Below are 27,464 nucleotides of genomic sequence, written 5' to 3' on the forward strand. Positions count from 1 at the left end.
TACTTTCTAGTTTCAATTTTTCCCTCCATTCTCTTGGCACCTTCGCAGTTTGGGCCTTGGCTGACCACTCCACCAAAACTGCAAACACATTGCTGAACCCCAAGCTTGATACTCAGTCCTCACCATTCCTTGTGGCAGCAGCATTGGACATATTTGGTCACACCTTCTTTCTTGAAACTCCTTCCCCTCACTTGCCTAGAATTGTGCCCTCCAGGTTTTCCTCCTACCTCCCAAGCCTCCCCTCCCAGCTTCCTTTACCTGATTCTTCTTGATTATCCCAATTACCAACACTTGGAGTTCCCCATGACTCAGTCCCTTGGCTATTTTCTGCTTCAGTGAACACAGCCTTGGTGGTCTGATCTTGTCTTAAGGTTTTAAATACCATCATATGCTCATTGCTGCTGACTCCCAAGTTTGTATCCCCAAAGCCCACCTATGGCCTCAGATTGAGACTCAGATACCCATCTGCCTACTCAACATCTCTGCTTAGATGTCTTGTAGGCTTCTCATCTTAGCAGATCCAAAACATGAACTCCTCTGCTTGCCACACGGGTGTGCTCACAGCACTTACCATCTCCATAAATGGCAACTCCATTCTTCCAGGTGCTCAGTTTGAAAACTCTAGAGTCAACTTTCACTCCCTTTGACTCTACAACCAATCTTCCAAGAAATTTGTGCCTTCTTACTTCAAATTATCCCCCTGATCCAACCACATCCCACCACTACCACGTCTGTTTCTGGGGTCTGAGTCACTCTCATCTCATCCCTTGAGTATTAATTAGTACAGCCTCCTAGCTCAGCTCCCTGCTTTTGTCCTTGCCCCAACCTCAGTGTCTGCTTTTAAATCAATACCCAGTGTGATTTTTATTTTGTGTAAATCTTATCATGTCATCACTTTGCTCAAAATTTCCCATGACTCCCACCAACTCAGAGTCAAAGCCTACTCAGCCCCACCAGGCTGGTCCTCTCCAGCCCACTCTTTCTATACTCTCCCCTGGCTCACATCCTCCTGCTGCCCTGGCCTTCTTGCTGCCCACCATCAATGTGTGCAAATCCCCCCAAGCACCACCAAACTACTTCTCCACCTTTCCTGCTGTATATTTCTTCATTCGCTGCCCAGCAAATCTAACAAAAAAAATAAAATAAAATAAAATAAATATATATATATATATAATTTGCTTACTTGACTATTTTCCTTATAGAAATAAACTCCATGAGAGCTAAAATGTTGGTCTGTTTTGTTCACAGCCCTGGCCCCTGTGCCTGGAACAGTGCCTGGCATATGGGGAACTGGTAAGTGCTCACTAAATCCTTGTTAAATAGGAGTTGAAGTTATAGAAGTGAATGAGATCTTCCTTGGAGAACATATAGAGTGAGAACAGAATAGAGATAAGGGAACACATTGTCAAATATTAATACTTAAAGACTAGAATAAGGAAAAGAAGTAGCAAGATTCTTAAGCATGATTCAAAGAATTGGGAGAATTAGGAAAGTGGAAAGTTTTACAGAAAAAGGCTGCAGGAAGAACTTCAAGAACTGTGAAGCTGAGAAATGAAGGTGACAAACCCTTAATGTCAATTTTAGGAGGCTTAGGGGAGAAGGGATGCAGAGCAAGAGTGTGCTTCACCAGGACACGATGCCAGGTGACAAAATGAACCCAGTAAGAGTTTTAAGCAAAGGAAAGCCAAAAGTCAATGAAGGCAAGACCCAGGGAGGGACCTGAGCCCCCATTAGATCAATCTATATCCCAAACTAGATATTTTCTTTGCTCAAAGCTTGAAGCACCTATGTTTTTAGATGTAAATTATCCAATTTACTTAACTATATTGATTAAGCTTCTTTCAGCTTTTTGTGTCAACCTTAAAGAATTTCCTAAAAAGTTTAACAGCTTGCATCTGGTGACCTTCCCAGTCATTAAATAGTCAACTGGAGAGCAGAGCCTGTGGAAGTTCCTTTTGCTGGAGAATTCTAGAAGACCATCCATTCAGGATGGATGGACCCTCCTCTGCCTGAACCAGAGGGATGGCTGAGCGGTCTGAGCATGGCTGGGATACCCTGCTGTACCCACTGCATGGTACTGCATGGAGGGGAGTGTCAAAAGGAAGTGAGGAAGAGGGGAAAAGAGTGGCGCTTAGTGAAGGTAGCCACAGCCTGAAGCCTGCATTGTGATGGGGGTGCACACAGCTTCCTTTGTTGGCAAGATCCGGATTAGACTTGTGCCTGATCCACTGGAGCAGAGCCTGGAAGCCTTCGAGGTGGGCTTGTCCCTAGCCAGAGAGGCGGAAAATCAATTTGGCTGGCAAACGAGAGCCCCCAAGAGTTCAGTGCACGCTCCATAATCCTATCCACTAGCAGCTCAGGAAATAGATGCCTGAGCCTTCACATATTCATGGGGGATGTGAGGCATAAATCAGGCTTTAAGGACTGGGGGCAAAGGGAATGGACTCTTGGGCTGGCTACTAATTAATCAAGCACAGAATACCTAAACTTAACAACCTGGGAACGAGCCACACACTCATAGGCACAGACTGCTGCTGCGGCTGCTGCTACTGTTTTTCCTGATTATTTTTTTCATTTCAATTAAAATAGATATTGAATAAAATTTTCCCCTTTAGCTGATGCTGCTTATGCATCCCCTGTTCTTCCTTTAATTAAAAAACATGCTTATTGCAATACTTGCCAGAATCACTTTAACGGTATTTTAATTGTAATGTCTCTGCCTGATTAAAAAAGAAAATATGAACTAGAAAACATTTTGCAGAAAGTGTTCTCAGAATGCAGGAAAAGAATCACACACCTCCCCAGAATGGATGCCACACACTGATTCCTTAATTAGCCTGATGCTACAGTCAAATAGACCATGTAGCGGAAAAAACATATCTGAAATAAAAGCACTAACTCAGAGACACAAACAATAGCAGTTGGGAGAACCATTTTCACAAGCTTGGACTTCCCTGGCAGGAGAGAGAACTTACAGCTAACTAAAAATGCCATGCTCAGGATAGGGCTATTTAAGGCATCCAGTCAAGTTTCCTCTGTTCTTCGCAAAGGGTCAACTAGCCTTTGGGAAAGGTGTAGCTGGCCCAGGTTAATTGGCTTCCAGTCCCAACAGTTCCATATGGTTCCCTTTATTGTTTTAGGCTCGTGGGTTCTCAAACTTGAGCATGCATCTAAGTCTCCTCAAAGTCTTAAAACACAGATTGGTGGGCCTGCTCCCAGAGAGGTTTACTGTGGGGCCCCAAATTTGCATTTCTAGCAAGTCCCCAGGTGATGCTGCGGTTCCTGATGGGAACCACCTTTTAAGAAGCGCTGTTCTAGGTAAAGTAAGTGATTGCTCTAGGCATCCACACTCTTGTGACGTTTGCTACTGTCTAACAGGTCGAGAAATGAAAGGCTGGAATTAGAAATTAATTCACTTCATCATTCAGCCACCATTTTTTGTTATTTTCCAGCCCTTCTGTTAGGTGGCAAAACATAAAGAGTTCGGTCTCCATTTCCAGAAGATCACCATGAAGTTGAATTGCTCCAGGTGAATAGAAATACCCTGATTTTAGTGAATTAGCCAACTTTACAGATAACTGAGAGGCAGTTAAGGCTATGACTCAGACTTCTGTTTTTATAACACATAAAACTCAATATGTTGATCTTATAAAGGAATTAACTCTATATCAATTACAAAGTACAGCGATACCTCACCTCTGCTAACGAAGATAATTCGTTCCGGAATCACATTCGTTAGCCAAAAAGTGATTTCCCGTGGGTTTCTAGAGAAAATCACTTAATTTGTTCCGGATGCTGCCCACAGAGCGTGCACCGTACCGACACTGGTATGAGAATAGTTGCTCTCTGCGGCACTCTGGAAGCCCCTCTCTAGAAGGTCAAACAATGGCCCTCTCTCACCTTCTGATACACAGCATCATCAGATCCGAAGCAGTTTATGTTTTCAGGAGTCTCACTTCTCACTGTCCCTGACGTAAACGACACAGTCGGGTCAGTGGGTCTCCCCTACGTGATGTGGTCATTTCTTTGTCACACACATACAGACGGGAAAGATAAGCTCCTGGAACGGCCGGACCGTTCATGTTTGCTGCTTTATGCTAGCGCACGCATCCCCTAAAACATTCATTAGCCGAGTCCGAAAAACAGCAAAACAATCTTTGTTAGCAGGGTCACTCGTTAGCTGAGGTATCACTGTATAAGTAATTTGTGGAAGAGGAACTATTTCAAAACATTTAAAGGAACTCAAATACTGAGATAAATAAATGCCTTTGTCATTATAACTACCGTTATCAATTACTGCTTAACTAAACCTTGATTTCCTCTTTACCTCCAGAAAACCATTACTTCCTTTTACCAACAAAGCTCTGGCATTTAAGTGCTCAAGGCCCTCAGCTGTTCCATGGATTTACAAAAGTCACTTAAGACCTCAGAAAGAAAGCTAGTATTTATTTGTAAGGAGAAACAGAAAAAAACAAAACCAAAAAAAATGAAAACAAAAACAAAATTCTGTCTTTTCCCCAAAGTCTACGTTGGACACAGAAATCTCCCTACCTATCAAGTTTCTCATTTGTTCAAATAGTCTCCTTTTCTATTTTTTTTTTTAAGTTCATCTTCCTGACATGACAGCTTTTTTAAAATTAATTAATTAATTTATTTGTTTACTTATTTTATTTTTAGAGAGAAGGGAAAGGAGAGAAGGAGAGAGACATCACTGTGTGATTGTCTCTCACTTGCGCCCCTAACTGGAGACCTGATGTGCAACCTATTATGTGCCCTGACTGGGAATCGAACCAGCGACACTTGGTTCGCAGGTCAATGCTCAATCCACTGAGCCACACCAGCCAGAGTTTCCTTCATTTTCTTTATCAAAGTTCAAATAGCATTGACCCAATCACATTTTTGACCAGCCCTGTAATTTGATATACTTCTCTGAGCAATCTGTTTATTTGAAAGATTCCAAATATAATTATTCTCTGAATATTATTAAGATGATTTTGCTAATAGCATAATGTTTAGAAATGAAAGGTAACAGCTGTGTCCTCACAGTGTTCATTTATTTAGAAAATGAGAATGCCTCCTACCACCACCACCCTGAACATTACAGTACCTAAGAAATAATAGTAATAAAATGCTCAGTCCCCAATATATTTGACTTTGCACAAGAATTCCAGGTATGTAAGCATCCCACATTCCTAGCTCCACTCCCAGTCTGGGTAGACAGGATATAGGAATCATTAATTAACAAATGAGGTAGAGAGGCAAAGAGAAACAAAGTCTTGAAGGACCTGTGAACTATATTAAGGAGCATAGACTTGATCTTAAAGTCTAATGGAAAGCCAGTGGACAGTTTTAAGTAAGGAAGTTTAAAACATTTATCTTTCATTATTGAAAATATACCTTCCGTGCTAGGAAGGAACTGGGCCCTTTTGTTAGCATTTTTCATGTTACAACATCCAAGTTGCCAAGGCATAAAACTGTAAATTGTTTAATATCTAAATTGTTTAATGTCTGTCTGCCCATCTATTGAAAGCATGCCCCTTCTCACAGCAATAGCTTATCTTTCATTTAAGGCTAATCAAGTGTGTCTGGGACTGTTCTCTGGAAGTAAATAATGTAAGTCACTGCCTGACTGGGAAAAATAAGGGGTTTCAGAGCCAAGTGTCCCCCACATTATAAAGCCTTTGTCTCTAATCTCCTGACACACAAATAGTGAATAAAATTGGTGACCATTTGGACCAAGTCACTAATATTTGAGGATACCAGGAAGGACTCAAATCACAGAGAAATTTGCAGCTAACGTAAATCTGCCTCTTCAGGTCAGAAATTCATTCATTAGTCTACTCATTCAACAGTCACTTGAGTAACTGCCATGTGCCTGGAGATGTAATGGTCCTGGCAACAAAAAGGCAAGCAAGAACAGACCTGGCTCCTGCTTTTTAAGCTTGTAGCCGAGATTGCACCTTACCAAAAGGTAGAATGAAGAAAAACATACACCCTACTATTAAATTTGTAAAGATTTGATATAAAAATAATTCAAGTTCTTAGCTGATTATAAGTTCTATCAAAGATACAGTTAGCTTTGGATATAGGCAAAAGTCACCTCTCATAAAATAATTAACACCAACTTGTCACATGTGCAGACACACAAGGTAAGATGAGTTAAAAGCAGATTTCAAAAAACTCAGGTTAGTTCTTTATGATGCTACCTTCTGGAGCACCAGACTTGGAGACATGAGAAGAATGTGTACTAACTTCTTTACTGTGCTTCCTCCACATACATACAAACATCATTAACATCTGCTAGAGGTTTATACAAGCCACTCTTTTCCTGCAAAGGGAAGAGAGTCACCATCATTTTTCATTTTGTGCATTGATTTGAGGACCAGAACCTTACCCAAAGCCACAGGAAAGTCTGAGGCTGCCTCACATTTGAACTCAGGCCCCAGGTTGGTTGACCAAACTATAATGACTCACCTTGTTGCATTGTCTGTACATAATCATCCCATCTCCTGCCTTGAAGGGTAGTAGCTATGGTTCAACTGAGAAAGGAGACAATTCAGTTCATCTTCATTTATAGTCCACTTGCAGATAAATTATTTTAACTTATATATTTGTGACACATTTTACCAGCCCATAAAATATGTTGGCCAAGATCATATTTCAAAAGCACTAGAGAAACAAATTTCCACAGAGTCAGAATAACAAAAAGAACAGAGGCAAGCAAATGGATAGACTCTGTTACTTCCTCCTCTGTATCCTTCCCTCTCTTACCCCAGAAAGGAAAATACTTCAATACGCATTCTGAAGATAACAGAGGCAAAAACAATTCCAGGTCTTTATTACCCAGCTAATTCTTTCAGTAACCCAGTTAGCTTTGTATATAAATGCAGCCACTATCTGTAAGTAAAATTGCAACTTAGGCCTAATATCTAGCCATCTCTTCTGTTATCTCTATCAGTCAAAAAATTTAAAAAATAAAATAAAACTAACATAAATTGAGTGCTTACTCTGGACCAGGTCCTAAGCTAAGAGCTTTATAAATATACTTCTATTTAATACTCAAAACATCCATACGAGTCAGACAATGCATTATAGTCTCACCGCACAATAACAAACAATAGATGTTAGCCATCTTGGTTAGTGTTCCTGTTCATTATAAGAGGCATGACCCTAATGAGGAGAAATCAGAGATTTATAGGGGCTAGGCAACTTGCCCAAGGTCACAGTGATGGTAAGAAACAGAGCCCAGATTCAGTCTCAGTTCTCTCTGACTCAAAAGCCTGCCAAACATTTAACTGCCTTGGTATACACCAGTAGACCAAGAAATAGAAAATCACATTAAAGGAATTCAGCGCACTATTAAGCAGCAATAGAGACTGAAAACAAGTTTCTGTTAAGCATTCTAAAGTGATGGCATTGTAATTAGTAAGAAACCACAAAATGTCTTCCTTTTGAAAGCCCAACACCAAGGGAAGAGGCATTTCTAGAGTTTATGCTCCCCTATAGGTCCTTTCTTAATCATTAATCTCTAGTCCACTTCATGTCAAGAGGCTTGACCACCAGAATAGAGAGAAATGCATTGCTTCATTCAGGAAATATGAATGCTTCCCCAACTGCATTCACAAGCCCCAGACACATAATGTCTCTGACATGAGGGTAACATTCCTTCTTTGTTATTATGGCTCATCATAATTACTTGGAATAAAATAATAAATTTTAATTTAGCAATGCCTATGGCCATTGGGCATCTTAACATAAAAGAACGAAAAATATAATTAACTAAACCAAGGCAATATGCCTATTTCCATCCTAGCTCATTAGTATTAATCGATTGGGTTAATTCTCTTTTGTGTTTAACAGTACCCTCTAAAAAACAACTTAAAAAAAAAAAAAAAAGAGGGAGAGAGAAATGCACGAAAGAAGTAGATATGGTAAGTAAATAAAAGTTCTTGATATATTGTTAATTAGGGAAAGATAATAATAAATATAGTTGAAGCTTTTATTATGGTCACAAAATAATCTGCTGTTTCTCAGTTAAGTTCAGGAATCAATGTATGTAGCATCATAGATAATGGAGGAAATTTTGTCCCTGGTGCTATTTCCCAATTGCCTCAAAGAGATCTATAATCCTTCTTCCTACTATACAAATTGTACCTGTAAGAAAAAATATCAATTCTACTTTGTAGATGAAAATTTAAGTACAGTACAAAGAGTTCAAGGCTCTGAGGTCCATATGCATAAGTGTTGGTTTTCCTGTTATAGGAGCCTGGTACTCTGCACATTAGTATTATATTTTCCATGAATGGAAAAATAATATAGAGGATGCAATATTGTCATGGAGTAATACTAAATGTAGTTCTTAGGTGATTTAGTTTTACTTTTATCTGCGCTAATCTTTTCACACTGTGTACATACTTTATTTAGAAAGAATTCTTTGTAATATTGTAAAAATGGCTAATAGTACTTCCACTAGAATACTTCATATTTTGTTTGTTAAAATCTTTTAAAGAAATTGGTTTTTGGCTTGAAATTTTTCATGATTTATCTCAGCCTATATAGGGGATCAGAAAAATAAAAAGTCCACTCTGCTATTTTTCTGATACCATAAATAGGTATGAAAAAGGTAGATAGTAACAGACATTGAGAAAGTGACTTGCTGTTGATGAAGAGGAGGATAATGATTCAATCTCATACAATATTTGAATAGCTTTTTATTATTCTTCAAATACTTTCACATATATTATAGACCAAGAGAAGACATTAGAGGTTTAGGGCTGTGCTACATCAAGCAGGTGTCCTGGCTGGTTTGGCTCAGTGGATTGAGCATCGGCCTGCGAGCTAAGTGTCGCTGGTTCGATCTTCCAGTCAGGGCACATCAGAGAAGGAAAACTCTGACTCCAAAAAACCTCCGCTGCCTTGCGGCATACCTCTTCAGGGGAAAGGCTAAGGGAGTAAACCCCGACAGAAAATCCGGAGCCGGAGTCCCTAAGGCGGTTTGACATTGTAGTCAACACCGGCAACTCCTGCGGCGCACCTGAAGCCAAGCTGTATTGACTCCGTCTTTCCCTTGGACCCTTCAGCTGCGAAGAGAGGGGGGGTCTGCTGCATGGGCAACAGCAGACCCTCCATATCACCCTGCCCAGGCTCTGTAGCTTCAGCTTCACTGGAGAGGACACTTCAGCGTCATCGCAAGATGTCGATTCAACACGGGAGGAGACAGATACCGTGTCACTCCCGAGTCAGACTGCACAACCATTCTCGGCGGTGCAGATAGACTCTTAAGAAGCTACACCATCGTCTCTCAAGACGGACGGCTGCCAATACAATAATACATCAAGCAGGTATTTGAGAGTTGGAATCCTTCGCCGGTTTCAAATGCTTTTAGAAACAGCAAAATAACCTACTGATGCATTTTATATTTCTAACAACTCATAATGACACACATTTATACACATATATATGTATGTATATTTGTATATGGAGTACATAAATATGTACATACATATATGTGTGTGTGTATATGTGTATACACACACACACACATACTAGTAAGAACTAAAAACAGTAAAAGTAAATTAGTTGTGATATTTAAGAATTTAAAAATTATACTTCTTAAATTTCATCCAAGATCTGAGCCCTGTACAATTTTATTTGTTCATTTATTCAACCATTAGCACATATTCTTTGAGCCCTCACTATGTGTCAGGCACTGTCCAAGACACTGAAAAGATAGTAGTGAATAAATTGGTGAAAGCCTTTACCTTTTTTAGCTTATTCTAGCAGAGGAAACAGATTGTAAACAAACAAGTAACTTTATACTATGTTATGTGGTGATAAGTGCTATAAAGAAAAATAAAGCAAAATAAAAGAATAGAGAGTAATAGGAAGTGGTTGTAATTTTTAAAAAGATGACCAAGCAAGGCCTCTCTGGTAAAATGATGTTTTCTCTTAGAGCAAATGAAATAGTTAAGCCAGCCACATGAATATTTTTAGGAAGAATATTTCAGGCATAGGACACTATCTGCAAAGGCCCTGAGGTAGGTGTGTTCCTGGTATATTCATAGGAGAGCCAGAGCAGATTAAATGAGGAAAACAAGGTCAATAAAGTAATCAGGGGTTCGATAATGGTGAGGACTTTAGATTTTATTTCTAGTGAAATGAGAATCCATGGAGACAAGGGTGGAGGTTCAGGAAAGGAATAACAAAATTGGATATATTTTTAAGGGACATGGAAAATGCACGCTCGGGGGATATTTTAGCATATAGAATAAAAGTTAAATACCAATGACTTAAACACATTAAAGCTTGTTTTCCTATCACAAAAGGTAACTTCAGAAGTGAGCAGTCCCAGTTACCATGACACTATAGCAACTCAAAGTCATCAGGACCTGGGTTTCTTCCATTCTTCTACTCCCCCATTCTTAAGTTATCTCATGGTCAAAGATAGCAGCTGAAAATGTAGCTATCACAGTTACATTCCAGGAGACAAGAAAGAGGAAGAAGGAATGACAAGTGGAACATACTTCCTATTCATTCAGTTCCACTTCAAGAAATTTCCCAGATGTCCTGTATCACACTTCCCCTTGCATCTCATTGACCAGCTCTTAACACAAAGGCAACCAGGAATACACAGCATTTGAGCTGGGTACATTGCTGTCCCAAATAAAAGCTGAGGCTCTACTACTAAGGGAAACAAAGAATTAGAAACATGGAAATTAATTAAAAGGTCATTTGAAATGGTCATGGACAAAAATTATGTTGATTAGGATTAAGTTGGTATCAACTGAGGTATTGATATATGGGACATATATTGAAGATTCAATCAACAAGATTTATTAATGGATGGGTCATGGGTTAGGAGAAAAAGAAAAAAGTCCAGAATGCCTCCGAGGTTTTTTGCCTGAGCCATTAGACATGTACAGTTCCAATAAGTGAGATGGGAGAGTTCCTTAAACTTACATTCTGTACGTATACTGATATCTATTGGAAACATGATCAAAATCTGTCTCAGGCACAAATGATAAGCTTGTCACCATCCAGCTCTACTCTTACACCCTTGATGCCCTGATTACTCTGGACTGCATTTCGCTTCACTGCCTGCCTCACCTATTTCACAACTAGAAATGTACTCTTCTGTATTTTCTCCTTAATTATTCTTCCTTTAGTGATGATACACATTACTGACACTAATATTATTCTTGACTTTTTCTTGCATCTCATACAGATTTTGTAAGCCTCTTAACAAGCATTCACAAGTCATCTGTTGAGTTAAAATTTGATCTCTCTCTCCTTTCCCTGTTCTCGTTCATTCTAGAAGCTATGACCCATATCTCTATGACAAAAATCTTAGAGTTTTGTTCTAGGCAACCCTGCTCTGTGCCAAGAACTCCTATATCCTACTTGTACAGAAACAATTGTCCGCTACTTTCACATTCCTACCTAAGAGAAAGAGGGGATCCTTCAGATAACAGACCTTCCTTCTCCACAGACTGAGGTTTAGTTCTTCTAAAACTGACTCACTTTTTCTAAGTAATATGGGAATGAAATAATTGCCTGAACCAGGAATATTAAGGAAAATCACTATCGAAAGGTGGTTGGGGCAAGTATTTGGGTTGCTCAGATCTGAAATATCCAAGAGATCGTCGGCAGCCGTCCATCTCGAGAGACGATGGTGTAGCTTCTTAAGAGTCTATCTGCACCGCCGAGAATGGTTGTGCAGTCCGACTCGGGAGTGACACGGTATCTGTCTCCTCCCGTGTTGAATCGACATCTTGCGATGACGCTGAAGCTACAGAGCCTGGGCAGGGTAATATGGAGGGTCTGCTGTTGCCCATGCAGTAGACCCCCCCTCTCTTCGCAGCTGAAGGGTCCAAGGGAAAGACGGAGTCAATACAGCTTGGCTTCAGGTGCGCCGCAGGAGTTGCCGGTGTTGACTACAACGTCAAACCGCCTTAGGGACTCCGGCTCCGGATTTTCTGTCGGGGTTTACTCCCTTAGCCTTTCCCCTGAAGAGGTATGCCGCAAGGCAGCGGAGGTTTTTTGGAGTCAGAGTTTTCCTTCTCTGATGTACCCTGACTGGAAGATCGAACCAGCGACACTTAGCTCGCAGGCCGACGCTCAATCCACTGAGCTAAACCAGCCAGGGCAAATATCCAAGAGAAGCCAACTGTATATTCCACATGTCCCCGACTTCCTTTTACCCTTTATTGTCCCTCTAGTGTCTCTTCTCCATCTTTAGTCCTTGGCTCTATCAACACCCTTCCTTGACTGAACCTTTACCTAGAACTGATAGGATATCCAGAGACTCAATTAGGCTAAGTCTGAGGACTTTAGTGGGAAAACTTCTCCAAAATGGTATCAATGTAAGGCAAAAACCCTCCAGTGCCTGAAGGGCATCTCATTCGTCAGCAGATTTGACTCCTTTGGAGAAAGTCCTGACTAAAGGTTTCCAAACAGTATCTTCTCTCTAAGCTAAGTCTTTATGTTTATAATTTTCCTTTGTCATTGCTAGTCTGCAGACAGCTGATAGCTGTCAATAAGTCAACACTCCCTATGGCCAAGCAGTTTTCATTCCCGAGTCAAGAGAGTCACTTTGATAACCATTTGTTATTATCAGCAATTGAAATAGGCAATCAAATGTACTCTCATTTAACAGATAGGGAAACAGAGAGGTGAAATAGCTGATTAGTCACTTGATGATGTGGTGAAGGAATTGAAATTTGAATTCTTAGCCTCTTCCAACTTCCCAGACCCTAGAGCTATGTGGCCAGTTTTGCAATAAGGAAGCTTATTTATATGACTTTCCATGGGACCAGGAAGTCAAAACCACAACAGGCTAAAAGCAAGAAAACATTGCTTTCTTGGCAGGGAATTTCAAAGGCAGCAGCATTAACCGATTTCAGAGCATTTTGCTGTATTGTGGGGGCTGCCCTGGACAAGCATGACTACAAAGTGCTGGAATAAAAAAGCATATTCTTTGAGAACACTAGTAACTTCCTTGCATTTAAAAATTAAAATAATCAAGCTCTGTGCTTATAAGAGTCAAAAGAAAGGACTTTCATTTTGAACCCTATGACCACTTCTTCCTTTCATAGTAAAATTTTAGTTTGGTCCAAGAATAAATTGTCAGTAAGCGCTGAAACTTATCCAAAACATTCCCCTCCCTCTTTTCCCCTAAAAGTGATAAGATTATGTATACTCATGTTATCACAGGTCTCCAAACTGCACAGACCTTTAACATGCACAAAGTTGAGGGTGCTTGTACTGGTGTCTAGCAGAAACAGCTGGCCCTTCTCCACCGTGACGTTGTCGCCATCTTGTGGCACTCTTTCAGGAAACCAGCTGTGAGCCCTTGACCACCTCCGGCAGAAATGAAAGGAAACGTTGCCCTGGAAAACAGTTTTGTTGTTTTGTTTTAAAGCAGGATGGTACAGCAGATTAATAAAAATAGAAACTCCTTAAATTAAAATTAATTTAAATATAATTTTAAATGTATTAATAAAATTAGCCACCCTCTCTCATACAAATAAATCAAAAAGGTAAAATATGGAAAGGCAAATTTATACTTGAAGTGCCTCTGTGCCCAGCCTTTGGAATTCTCCAATGACATGTTTGTAAGGTTTCCTTACCCTTTCTTCCTAGCACAAGCCCCCTTCTACCAAAAAGATGAGGTAGACTCCATTTTCTTTTTTTTACAGATGTGTATTGAATATTGGACAAAACGCCATAAATAGCCTGAAATAGAGAGGATTAAAATGTTCTGCAGGATGGATGGCATTTTGCTTTATGTAATTGGTATCATTTTTCACTGGCTGTACTGCCAAGTGTCTCTGGTTTATAGGAATATTCTTATTTCTAAGTGCTTAGATCCATCCTCCCACACTCTACCTGTTCTGATGTTACTGAATTGTGACTTTTCCCTCTGTGCTTGGTGCATCAGTGTTGAAAAAGCACAGATACAGACAGGTGAAATGCCAACTGACTTCAGGTGATAGCCCAGAACCTTTGAGTGAAGACAGAGAGCAAGACAGTGAGGAGCCCAGGAACGGAGGAAACCCCTCACATTCGGCCTTCAGACTCCTTCTCAGAACTCTGGGCTTTCCTATTTATGGGCACATGGAAGTCATGCACTTTTCAAAAAAAGAAAGTTAAAATTACAGAAAGCAGCATTTGACTCATACAAGAGGCTGAGACTATGTCTAAATGCCTTGCGCAGTTATGGAATTATAATGATGATAAATATATGAAATGAGAATAGAGAAGGTGATCCCCTCAAGGTAATACATACGACATGTGTGTGCCCCTCACCACACAGTCCTTCTTCCCATGCAGCTTCCAACCAAATGTGAAGTCTGAGTTCCTATAAAATAACTGCCTAGAAGGTCCTCTCATGAGGTGTTAGAAGCAGATGGGAGAAGATCATTAAGAAGGGAAGGCATGTTTATAATACCAATAACTACACCTACACAGCAAATAGTGCCCTGGAGTATTTCAGAGGAGAAAAATGGAAAAATGTGTTGCCAGAAGAACCAGTGGATTTTTCAGGAGCATGTACTTAATGTCCAGCTCAACAGTCACAAGTCGTATACTCAACCCAATCACCAATAATGTTTCGAGACAAAGAAAAGCAGGATTTTTTTTTTATATACACCTACGAAGGAGAAATAAGTCAGTGACTCACCTCAATTTAAAAGACAGGAAAATATAAGCTATAGTTGTAAGCAGCCCAGCACCACAGAAAGAAGAATGTGTGGTACATGAGCATCATTAGGATCTGTATGAACCATATCCCCACCATGTAGTCCATAGATTCAAAAAGCAAGAGGGAATTTTAGCTCTCTGCTCACTTTATACTAACACTAGGTATAGGGAGGTAAAATTACAAAAAGTGCTCCTTAAAAGGCTATTTAAGACTTCTGGCCAAGATGGAGGCATAGACAGACACGCTGTGTCTCCCTCCACAACTAAGAAGGAATACAACTACCTCAAAACTAGAAACAACCAGAAGTTCCAGAAAATCAAACTGCATGGAAGTCCAGCAAACAAAGATATAAAGAAGATATACTCATTCACACAGGTAGACAGGGTGGAGCTGGGGTGGAGAGGACATGGTGTGGTGGTGGCAGCAGCAGAGGTGGCAGCAGCAGCAGCGGCAGGCCAACAGAAAGTGAAGACACACATTTTTAAAAGTCAGGAGGGACATCTGGGGAGCGTTCCCAGCTCCTCGCCAGACTTCGCAGCCCATGGTCCCAGCACTGGGGAAAATCAAGCCTCATTGCTTCTGGCTATGCAGACCAGGGGGGGCTGGGGTGGAGGCAGAAACTGCTGGTCTCAGCAGAGCTCACTTGTTTAAAGGGCCCCCATGGCCCTAGAACGTCCACAGACCCACCCTCTGGGAACGATGACCAGGGCAGCAGCTAGAGGGGTGCCAGTCCCATGTGGAAGTGGGAGAGGTGCCTGGAAAAGGGGCCAGTGTTGTGCAGGCAGCATTGTTCCCTCTTGGACCCCTCCCCCACATACAGTGCCACAACGTGGTGAAACAGGTCACCCGGTACTGACGAATCCTTACGGCCATGCCCCTTACAATGTAACAGGAGCAACAGCTCTACCTGGGATGCAGAGGTAAACAAACACAGGAGCCTGTCAGAATGAGGAGACAGAGAAGTATAGCCCAAAAAGGGAAATGGATCAATGTTCCAGTGGGAGAACTAAGCGATGAGAAGATAGACAACCTAAAAGACACAGAATTCAAAACATTGGTGATAAAGATGCTAACAAGCTTGACAGATATGCTTGAGTACGGCAAATGCATAAGAGAAGAAGCGAAGGCTGTGCTAAGTGAAACAAAGGAAAATCCACACAAAACCAATGGTGAAGGGAAGAAAACCAGGGTTCAAATCAATGATTTGGAACATAAGGAAGAAAAAAAAGTCAACCAGTGCAGAATGAGGAAGCAGGAATTGAAAAAAAATGAGGAAAACTTCCCCTTCCCAAATTCTGTGAAGGAGATGGACATACAGGTCTGGGAAGCATGGAGGGTCCTGGGCGAGCTGGACCCAGAGGGGACCACACCAGGATGCATGATGACCGAGATGCCAAAGGTGAAAGATAAAGACAGAGTCCTGGGGGCAGCAAGAGAGAGGCGGAGAGTTGCCCACAGGGGGGTGCCTATAGGACTATCAGATGATTGTTTAGAGGACACTTTGCATGCAGGAAGGGACTGGCAAGCAGTATTCAATGTGATGAAAAGCAACCCACAACCAAGAATACTCTATCCAGCAAAGCTAGCATTTGGAATGGAAGGGCAGATGAAGTGCTTCCCAGACAAGGTGAAACTAAAGGAGTTCATCATCACCAAGCCATTATTATATGAAATGTCAAAGGGACTTACTTAAGAAAAAGAAGATAAAAACTATGAACACTAAAATGACAACAAACTCACAACTATCAACAACTGAATCTAAAAACTAGAAACAAATCCAACCAAGCAACCAAGAATAGGAACAGAATCATAGGTATGGGGATCATTTGGAGGGTTATCAGCTGGGAGGGGGAGAAATGGGGAAATGGTGCAGGGACTAAGAAGCATAATTGGTTGGTACAAAATAGACAGGGGGATGTTAAGAATAATATAGGAAAGGGTGAAGCCAAAGAACTTATATGCACGACCCATGGACATGAACTGAGGGGGCTGGGATTGCTGGAGGGAAGTGGGGTACTGGACAGAGGGGAGCAAAGGGGAAAATAATGGAACTACTATAACAACATAATCAATAAAATATACTTTCAAAAAAAGGCTATATAGTGTGCATTTTTATAATCCTTTAATTCACTTCCATAGACTCCATAAAGAGAAAGGGAGGCAAATAGGAGGAAACTGGATTGGAATAAAGTGATGAGAAGGTGCAAATGACTGAATGGGATCAAGATAGTAAAGTCCACTGCAGAGAAGGGTGAACCAGATCATCTGTAAATTCATCCCTGAGTTCATCATAAAAGGACATTTTAAAAAGCTTAAGTTTCTGTACAGAGATAGAAGGGATCCTAGAGAAATCCTTTCCCTTCATTTCAAATATGGTGTTGACAACATCTCTTAACCTAGAGCTGTTAAAAGTGGGCCCAGGAATCTGCCATGTTAACGATCTCCTCAGATGACACCTCTGCTTCTAAGTTTGAGGACCAAATCAAGGCAAGGGCTACAGTGGAGGGGGATAGATCCAGAAAAGGAAACAGGAAATTTCTTTCAAACCTTAAGCTCAGGGTTCAGGAAGACTAGCAAGTGAAGTGATATGTGTGGATAAGCTGTAAGAAGTTTGAAAAATTCAGCAGCATAACTCTCTTTGAGACATGGGTCAGACCCATAGCTCAACTGCAGAACTACAAAGAAAGCCAGGGCTCATAATGGAAATCACAATGGAAATCTCTAGAACAACTAGACATTAATCAGATATTAGAGTGTTGAAGGAAGACCATTCCATGATGTCTTCCCTTAATTAGTTTGAGAACATTTTATGACTTACAATTAGCACTGATATCTGTCACTAGCTCTAAGTGAATTTTAAAGACTTTTTCTTACTCTAAAACACGTGTCTATATCACTTGCTGCCTTCCTTGTGTTATACTATTTTGGCCTGGCCAGTCAACCTTCAAACATTGCTATACTCAGCCCCAACCCAGCAAATAGGAAGAGCTAATATTATTATGTCCTCTTTACAATTGAGAAGGCAAAAGCTTGAAGAGTGTAATTGATGTGTCAAAAGCTACAGGAGTAGAAACAGACTGTACTCATGCAGAACAAGCTTTTCATCCATGGCAGCCTCTTCTGAAATGCTCCTCGCAAAATACCTCTCGTATCTGCATGGCTCACTCTCTTACTTCATTCAAGTCTCTGCTCAAAGAACACCTCTTTCTCTGTCTTCCTATTAAAATAATACCTCCAATCACTCCTTCTCCCCTAAACTGCTTCATTCCAGTGTTATATCAACAATCCCTTATGTATTTGTCATATATTCATCTTATTCAAATGAAAAAGAGACTTTGTTTTGGTTATGGCCAGAGTCCTAATCCCCTAAAAAGTGTCTGGCATGTAATAAGTGCACAATAAAAATCAATGACATAATTTCCTAAGTAAACCATCTACCTGCTAACCTTATGCACATATTTCTAGATATCACACACAATGACACACACATTAGCACCTTCTTGACACAATAGGTGGACAAATAGGTAATAAGACCTATATTACTTATAAATACTATATCTCCTAGGTCTCCTCATCCATTGGATTTGGCCCATATCTTTTCACATTTCTTTCTGTGTTTTTAAACTTTATTTAAATTTAAACTAAATTATGATGAGTATATCTAAATTAAACATTGAGACTCAGATTCAGTTTCCCTATGAGATCTTCCACCAATTTTATTTTCACCTAACTTTCTCTATTCAGTGTTGTAGATTCCAAAAGAATATAAGTATAAAGCATTAAGTTTCAAGAGACCTAAACTTTCTTGTACCCAAATTTCTCCTTAGTATAATAAACTTATCTTGGAATGTATACATTTTATTGATGATTCATGATTTAATACATGATTGACTAAATACTGAAAGTCCTAGAAAATTCACACATCCTCAACTATCTATCAGCTACCTGGGGAAGTAGAAGAGCAATGTATCTCCATGATTTCCAGTTGTCAGTGAATCTATGATTACATGTATGTGCTATAAAAATTTTAGCTCTGCTACATTTTCAGATCTGACACACTGATAGTATTACTGCCTACACAGGACAATGCCAGATGACACAGTGGTGATGGCTCACTTTCCAACATTTTTATTCTCTATTCCCAATTACTTTGATCCAATCAAGTAAAAAAAAAAAAAAAATGCTGACAGCATTGGTAAAAGACACCTTGTCAATATATTTGAAAGCCTCACAGTTGACACCAATATGATGTTTTTGGTGAAAGCCACATTCTGTGTCATCAACCAACTGATAGATCAATGTAGGTTTCAATGCCACTAAATATGCCTTGAGCTCTTCCCACTCTAGTTCTCAAGGCATTCAGCCTTTTGCTTCAGTTTCTTTCTTCAAGATAAACAAATTACCACCATTCTGCAGATGAAGAAAATCATTTTCCCATGGGCATATGGTGATGGGTGTGGAAATAGAGGTTTAAGAATTATCCAGAGCATGCCCTCATCTTTACCTCAGTATATGCAGCCCAAATAAACCAAAAAAGAAAAAAAGAAAAGAAAATACGAGCAAAAACTTCCCTGCTTCAGCTAGGAAGCTTATGCAATTTGTTTTCTTCTTATAGCATGTCAGCACTTCTCTGAACTTTAGGGAATGTGCAGTGTCTGCAAATCTCACATGTCACCTTAAATGTATTAGCAACACCACCAGAGTCATCTTGAAAGAACCCATTGATCAGCAAGTTGCAACACCAGGCAAAGATCTTTTTGTGAGCGTATGTGTTAAGCTGCAGTGGTGGAAGAGGTAGAATACGGGGATCTCTCTAATAACAGTGCTTCCTGGATGGCAAAGACAAGGAAGAACTGTTTTGACACATCACAGAATGCCTTCTTCTTCAATATGATAGCCTTGGAAATAGGAAAAGACAGGTCCCTGCCACAGACATTGTCTCCACCCCTTACACTGCTTTGTTTTCTCTGAAGCACTTATCATTGCTGAAGCATGGTATATTTGTTTATAGTCAGTCAACCTCTAGCAGAATGTGAGTTTCATGAGAGCTCCTTGGTTTTCTGCTGTATCTCCCAGTTCATAGGAGCCCCAAAACTATATTTGAATGAATGAATGGTCAACTCTTACTTGGGCTCATAGTCCCTATGCCATAATTTCAAATATTATTTTAATAACTAAAATTATTTGATAAGAAGCTGATAATTGTTTTAACTTTTTTCAGTGCTCTTTTACAAAGAACTGTTTTTAATTTTTATGAAATGAAACATTTATCTCTTCTTTTGTGACATTCTCTATTCATTTATGCATAAGTTGCCCTTTTTTTATTCTTATAGAAACATCAATTTTATGTTCTTCTTGAGTTGTAGGTTTTATATTTGCATGTTAATCCTCACCTAATTAAGATTTTATGTTGGTGGAAAGTTTTCCATTTTTCTTTGTAGCTTTTGGGTTTTTTTCCATGAATAATTAACTATCATCAGACCACTTATTAAGTAACATTTGCTCTCCCAACTCATAGCCCTGGTTATTTTAATAATAGCATTATAATGTTGGGTGATGTTAAAATTTTTGGCCAATTAAAATCCCAAACCTTCTATGTCTGAACTAATATAAAGGCATCTCTCTCTCAGATACATGTGACCTCATCCTTGTCTTAAGGTGCTCATATTATCATTGAGAAAAAGACAAATACCAAGATAGTTAATATAAAGCATGATTAATTCAATAATTAAAGGCATAACCAAAGTGTTATGGACGTTCAGAGTATTACATGGTCGACCCTGGGAGAGACGGTCTTACAGATGAAATTCAGTGCGTTAATCACCTTTTAAAAAATCTGGACAGATAAATTAACACAGACTGAGGTAATTTTAACTGATTATAAAAAAACAAAAAATAAGCTCATTGTAGAAAAGTCAAACATCTACAAATCCAAGATTACAAATAAAGCCCCTGACCTATAATCTAATAACTCCTTAGGGAACAAAAAGGAAATTAAATTAGTTTGGCATAATTTGTACCTACTGAGCTCATGCTGGCTCTAAGTGATCACTTTCTTTTTTTTTTTTGGTGCTTCTAAACCCTTCGTGATTATGAGATAACATGAGAAAGTTCTTCCATGTTGCCTATCGAGTTGACTCAAAGAAATGTCAACAATGCCTTTTTCAGGAGACTTGTGCTCAATTCTAATCTGCCCTTTGCCCCCATTAGAAAACCGGGTAATTCACGATCTCATCTCTCTGTTCTATACACATCTCATACTCTGTGATTTCTTAGAGAATCTTGATATTAGCTCAGTGTTTCATACATGTAAGTTATGTTAGCACTCATGAGCTTTAGGAGACTATTACAGCCTGCAAACAGAACAAATTTACAGAGACTTTCTTTATATTCTCTTCCACGTGAGTCTTCAAATCTCTTCCAACATTGTCTGCTCTAAATTATAAGCCTGAATATTATTTCACCTGTTGGAGAAAATAATGATTATGACAACTAGACATTATACTTATAGCATCACTAGTACAACTGAAAAATATACATATTAGCCTCTCCATTTTAAATTTTAAATGGTTTTAATTTTTTAATTAATAATAATAACTAATACTCCTGGACCTACGTGGCTCCAGGAGTTGGTTGGGCATTGTCCCATAAAGAGAAAGGTCATCAGTTCGATTCCCGGTGAGGGCACATACCTGGGTTGCAGGTTTGGTTACTGGACGAGGTGCCTATAAGAGGCATCTGATTGATGTTTCTCTCCCTTTCTTTCTACCTCCCTTCCTTTTTCTCTAAAAATAAATAAATAAAGCCTTAAAACAAATAAAATGCTATAATAATGGCTAACAGTTTTTGAGTGCACTCAGCAGATATGTCTCACTTAATAATCACAATCTCTTTTCTTGCCTGAAACTGAGGAGAAAATAGGTCTATGAATTCAACAGATACTCATTGGGAAACCACTACCCACTAGGCATTGGTCTAGGCACAAAACGAAACAAATCCCTTACCTCATGGAGCTTATATTTTAGAGAAGTAACAGTCAAATACATAAAACATGTAATGCGCTCTGGGGAAAAAAAGAAAAAGCAGAGTGAAGTGAATCACAACCGCCAGAGTGGGGAGGGCTGTTTATATCAAGTGATCAGGAACTGCATCTCTGATGAAGGACTGGAACAGATATGCGGAGGGTGAGCCAGAGGCTGCCTGGGAAAGAGACTGAGGAAGGATCCCGCTCGCAGCGCTGAGGAGTCAACAAGGAGACAGGGTGGCTGGCATGAAGGAAGTAACAGTGCATAGCCCTGTAGCCTTCCTGCGGATGCAGTGGGACATCCGTTTTATCCCGTTGCATAAAGGCCTCAAGTTCTTCATATGTCGTAGAGAAAAGAATCATGTAACATATTCAGTAGGATATAACGGTGGGCAAACTACAGTGTAAACCTGGCCCACCCAATATTTTATTAAAGTTTTATTGGAATATGGTTTTGACCATATGGCTGCTTTCTGTTTGTGACAGAGACTATATTGCCTGCAAAACCTAAAATATTTACTATCTGGATATTTATGGGAAAAGTTTGCTGGCTCCTGGTATATTCCAGTTCATACTATTAGTAAGAATTGATATTGTCTAATTATCTATCATTTGCTCACATTCAAAGTGAAACTTTCTATAATTAAAAATAGATAATTTATTGCAGCTACCCAAGAGTTTGAAGATTGGTAAGCAAAAGCATTTTAGTAAAGGATATACATGAAATACTGGAAACTGGTTTAATTCTTCTCATTTTCCACTAAGCAATAAAGCAGGTCTCTGACGGCTACATAAAGAGAAGTGGAAATGTGGGCATGTGGTGTGTGTGTGTGTGTGTCACACACAGGTGCATGCACATGTACACACACAGAACCAAGTCAGAAGATTGACAGATACATGCTAGCCTTTTCCACAGAGCTGACACACTGCCATTTAACCAGCGAGCATGGAGCATGTGTTTCTGTTCCCAGTCACCAGTAAGAGACAAGGTTAACATTTTAAGTGATGGACTACAGCATGTTATTTCCCCATGCAATGGACCCATGACTGCACCGCCTTCGAAAACACTTAATTTTAGTGATTGAATACATGGGCACGCACTCTCCCTGCTATGAACCTTTGACAGCTCCTCAGTTTCATACACCAAGGGAACTTTTTTTTCTGCTTCTCTTTTTTCTACTTCTTTATATCTAAAGGGAAGCACAATGAATATGTGGTTGCAGAGAGAAAATGAGGAAGCCAGAGAATGAAACCCAGTTTTTAAGCATCAGTGTATTTTACAATAAAAGTATGCACTGCCATCTGCTCTAATTACTTTTAATGTTTGGGCTACCATCTTCATACAATAGAAATAATGATCTCCCCAAGGGCAAATTTTTTTTTTCTTTTTACAGAAACAAACAAAAGTTGATTACATTTAGCTTCCAGGCTAAAGAAGCATGAAGCTACTTTGTAGTGAACAATCAATTAGGAAAGTGGGTAGGTCTCTGATTAACACAAACAAATTGGGTTCCCCTTAGTAGTTCCCTCCCCATTTCTCTTTTCCCTGCCTCTTTGGAGGAATCATGCCCACAGCTCACAGAGGCAGTAACTGACAACGCCCTTCTGGGTCTGAGGTGACTTCACACCAATTCCTTGGATCCGAAGACCGAAACCAGACAAAGTAACTTTTCTCCCAGTCTTTGTGTTGGCATCAGACATGCCCCGACTTTGAGAAATACTAAATATAGAGATGAATATTCTACCAAGAATATGGATCTCCTCATGAGTGAGCTCCCAGAGGCCACCCCAAACCTGAATCCCTAAAACTAACAGCCTAATGAAGGCCTCTAGGAACAGAAATGACCCAGAGTGTTTCCATTCCTTGGTTCTCCAGGAGATCCCAGGACTAAGTGAGATATGTAGAATCCAGGAAAACATTAAACAGACTCATGGCAATTCCAGCAAAACCTTGACTTTCACAAAGGCTGTGTCTAGAGACCTTTGGAAACCCCCAAATGTAAGCATTCTACCTGTATTAAGCATAATTCTTAGATACCCCCAGGATTTCTCTCCCCTTGTTGTGCAGGCCCCACAGAATCTTCCTCCCTTTAGTAGGACTAGAGCTAGTGTCCACCATGGAGGGTCACTCCTGTATTTATAGATAATTACCCCTGGAGCCCTACTGCTGATGCAATGAGACATTTGTTTTATCCCACTACATAACAGCCTTAAGTATGGCAATGGTGAAGGAATTTTGCAGGTGTACTTAAATTCAGCAATCAGTTGACTAGGGGTTAATCTAAAGGAAGATGGACTTCACCTATTCAGATGAGCCCTTAAGAGATACTCCCATTGGCCTTCAAAGGAGCAAACTGCCATCTTATGTCCATGACCATGTAGCTAGTAGACCCAAGAGCATCCTCTAGGAGCTGAAAATAGCCAACAGCCAACAAGAAAACAAGGATCTCAGTTCTATAGCTGAAAGGAAGAGACTCTGCCAATAACTTAAATGAGCATTAGGGAAGACTTAAACTCCAGGTGAAAATGTAGCCATCAAGGTGTCAGCCACACGAGACCTTGACCAAAAAACCCAGCTGCTTTCCACCCTGACTTTTGACCTACAGAAAGTGTGAGATGATTAACAAGCATTGTTTTAAGTCACTAAGATTGTGGTTCCTTGTTATGCAGCAATGGAAAACAAGTATGCCACCACAATGGCCTTCTTTGAGTAGTAATTTTCATAGCAAACCTGTTGTTTATTTTTCTTCCCTTAATTGAAGTTACTACTCAAAAGGAGAAAGAACAGCAAGATCAAGTTGGGATGGCAATGCTGGGCAGAAGGCCCGGAGCATTCTCTTACTACAAACTGACTCCCCATCCACAGGACATGCGACATAGAATTCTTAAACTTATGGTGCCAGGAAGTTTAAATTAAGACCTGATATAGACCTTTAATTTGCTCAGGAAGAGCTAAGACAGATAAAGATAAACAGCAGATGCAACAGGACTGCTATGTCTTCACTACCTCTCTCTATCTAGGCTGAAGAAATACAAAATCTTCCTGATCCTGAACACAGCCACGACATGTGTCCCTTGGGAGATAATACGAACATTTAAAAGCCCACATTCTGACTCTACTTCTGAGAATGGTTATTTAAATATAATTGGTTTTCATAACACTACTCTTCTGGCTTGCATTGCTTCCAGAGGAGAAAAGAAGATCTAACTTGTTTATTTCCTCACACAGACAAAAGGGCAAAGTTTCAATGCTTTGCAAAAAATAACCAAGCTCAGAAACCAGAGAAATCCATCCTGTACCTGGTAGCTTCACTAGGCTTGACTGAATAATTTCCCCCTCATTTTTAAGCTTCAGAGTAAGATTCATATACAAGTACTTTTAGGGAAAAGAAAGGAAATGTTACTTTATGTTTTTAGATCTCCCAATATCAAAGTAGCATCATGTTTTATCAGGAAGCATTCATACATGTATTATCTGGTATTTGATGATGCAAAAGTTTATTTGTTTTAAAGCATAACAAAATTATCAGTCCTACATGAGGAATGAGGAAATCCAGAAAGATTAAATGATGTATTTCAGAATTGAGATGAAATATCAAGAATCTATAATTTGAGGAACTTGCCTGTCCTCTACAGTGCTGATGCCTTTCTTGTATATACAGACTGTGTTGATTAAAATCATCACGATCATCATTGTGAACATTCACTGGGTGCTCACTATGGGCCAGCCACTCTGGTACCTAGCCCTGTACCATGAATGCATAATTGAATTTCTAAGCTCTTAGGGCCCAGTTTCAAATGCATTGTTCCCTTTATTCCAAATGCATCTGCCACACATTGTCCTTTTTCTGCCAAACCCTGTTTATAGGTTCCAGATGTAATGAATCATCTACTGACTTGAGTGACATTAGAGGTAAACACCAAGGTTCAAATGTAGAGATAATTGAATAACACCAACTACCAGTAACAGCGGTCCAGGCAAAGGAGGAAATAGACCCAGAGATTTCAGATAGGGCAGTCGGATGGAAACCCTCCACTCTCAGGATCAAAACCACATGCCATTTTGACATGATGGAAAATATGTTTTATTTTTCCAAATTTTCATATACCGGTTATTAGCATGGGTAGGAGTAACAAGCAGGTGGTGATATAATTTAAATATCCCCCTGATTTTTTAAAAATCCAAAAATCAACTGCCATTTATTTAGTATATCAAAGCAGTATGCTTTAAGCTGTTTCTAAAGTATGTATATATCTAATTTATTGCTTTGACTGCTGATAAATAAGATTTATGTAAAATATGTATTTTCTTTTCTAGTAAACTCTTCTTCAGAGAAAACCTCATAAAGCAAAAAATTTTCCAAAACCCTTCCAAAAATTCATAAAGCTCAATATAATTTCCAGATACCAAATGTACTTTAATCATTTGCTTTACAGTCACCTGGAATTCATTGTATAAAATGCATACAACATATAAACATGTGTATATAACATATACACATAGTTTATACAAACACTTGAAAAATTGTCCTTATATGTGTCTTTAAAGGCAGAAAATTCAAAACCCTTGGCAAATACTAAAGAATCCACAGGCATAGTTATCACCCAAGAGGCTCCAAGTTTGCAAGCTTAAAAGCCAGAAAGACCCCTAAGAAACAAGCCTTAAAGCAACAGTAATCAGCTATGTAGGGACTCAAGGCTGGATTAATTCAATAAGCAATACTGGAGACTTATCAGAGGATACAACACCTCGCAGAACATACACAAACTGTCTCTCTGCAGAATTCTCCCAACTTTAAGGAATTTTTCCTTTCCTGAAAATCAGTTCCTCAACTTGCTGAGAAGTAATTATTCTTGTGGCTCTATTTTGCCTTTAAAAAAATAAAAGAAACTTCTTTTTCCATGTTTCCAGTGGGAAGAAGTGTAATTTCCAATAAATCCCTTTATTACTTTGGGGTTAATGAAAGTTTAGCTATCAGTTCCAATATCTCATTTCACAAGTGTGAATTTCAGTGACTGCTACTAGATTACTCAATATGCATTCTGGTAGGTATGAACCACATCAGTAGATGCCATGAAAAAGCTATCAAACTTATGGTGCAGCTTTCCATGATGCCCATCACTTAAACTTGGCACCTTTCTGGCATTTCTTCTCCAGATGAAGTTTTTCTTCCCTGAGAAGTTTTTAGTTTTGTTTTAGAAAATGAAGGAAAAAAATTACTTTGTCTATCAGTCACATGAAGCAGAAACCACTTTTTTCTTACTCCTTCCTCTTTCCCATTATCACAACTAATTGGTGTGGAAGTGTAGTTTTTAATTTGCAAGTCTTTAAGTTTCTCATGTGGGCAGACCAAAGCAAACCTAAATTTTATTTAGTTTAAAACATCTTTAAAAATATTTTTAACATATTGAAGACATTTAAAGACAATGTAGTGGGCATCCACAATGGACACCTTGCTTAGTTCTGTAAGCAACCAAGATGATTAAGAAGGTACTCAAAGCCTGTTTAGAGGGTAGGAGGCAAATGCAGAAACTAAATGAAATTAATTACATTCTTCAGACTAAGCAAGAGATTTAGATTTTTTAAATAGAACTCTTGTCAACATAATTTATATAAAAACATTTCTTTGTTTTTACATAGAGAAAATCTGTGACATTGGATTTGGTAATGATTTTTTGAATATGACACTAAAAGCACAGGTAACAAAAGCAAAAAATAGATAAATTGGACTATTTTAT

At 39.3% G+C, this 27,464-nt stretch overlaps 1 protein-coding gene across 1 annotated transcript in view; it reads right to left on the reverse strand.

Moving 5' to 3' along the window:
- Positions 1 to 27,464, reverse strand: part of PKHD1 (PKHD1 ciliary IPT domain containing fibrocystin/polyductin) — a 440,427-nt gene that overhangs the window by 294,326 nt on the left and 118,637 nt on the right. The window contains exon 35 of the mRNA XM_090282575.1: positions 13,232 to 13,388. Coding sequence (XP_090138701.1) covers positions 13,232 to 13,388 — 157 coding nt within the window. The remainder of the gene's footprint in view (positions 1 to 13,231; positions 13,389 to 27,464) is intronic.

Source organism: Furipterus horrens, unplaced genomic scaffold, assembly GCF_987537825.1.
Source record: "Furipterus horrens unplaced genomic scaffold, mFurHor1.1.pri manual_scaffold_6, whole genome shotgun sequence".
NCBI lineage: Eukaryota > Metazoa > Chordata > Mammalia > Chiroptera > Furipteridae > Furipterus > Furipterus horrens.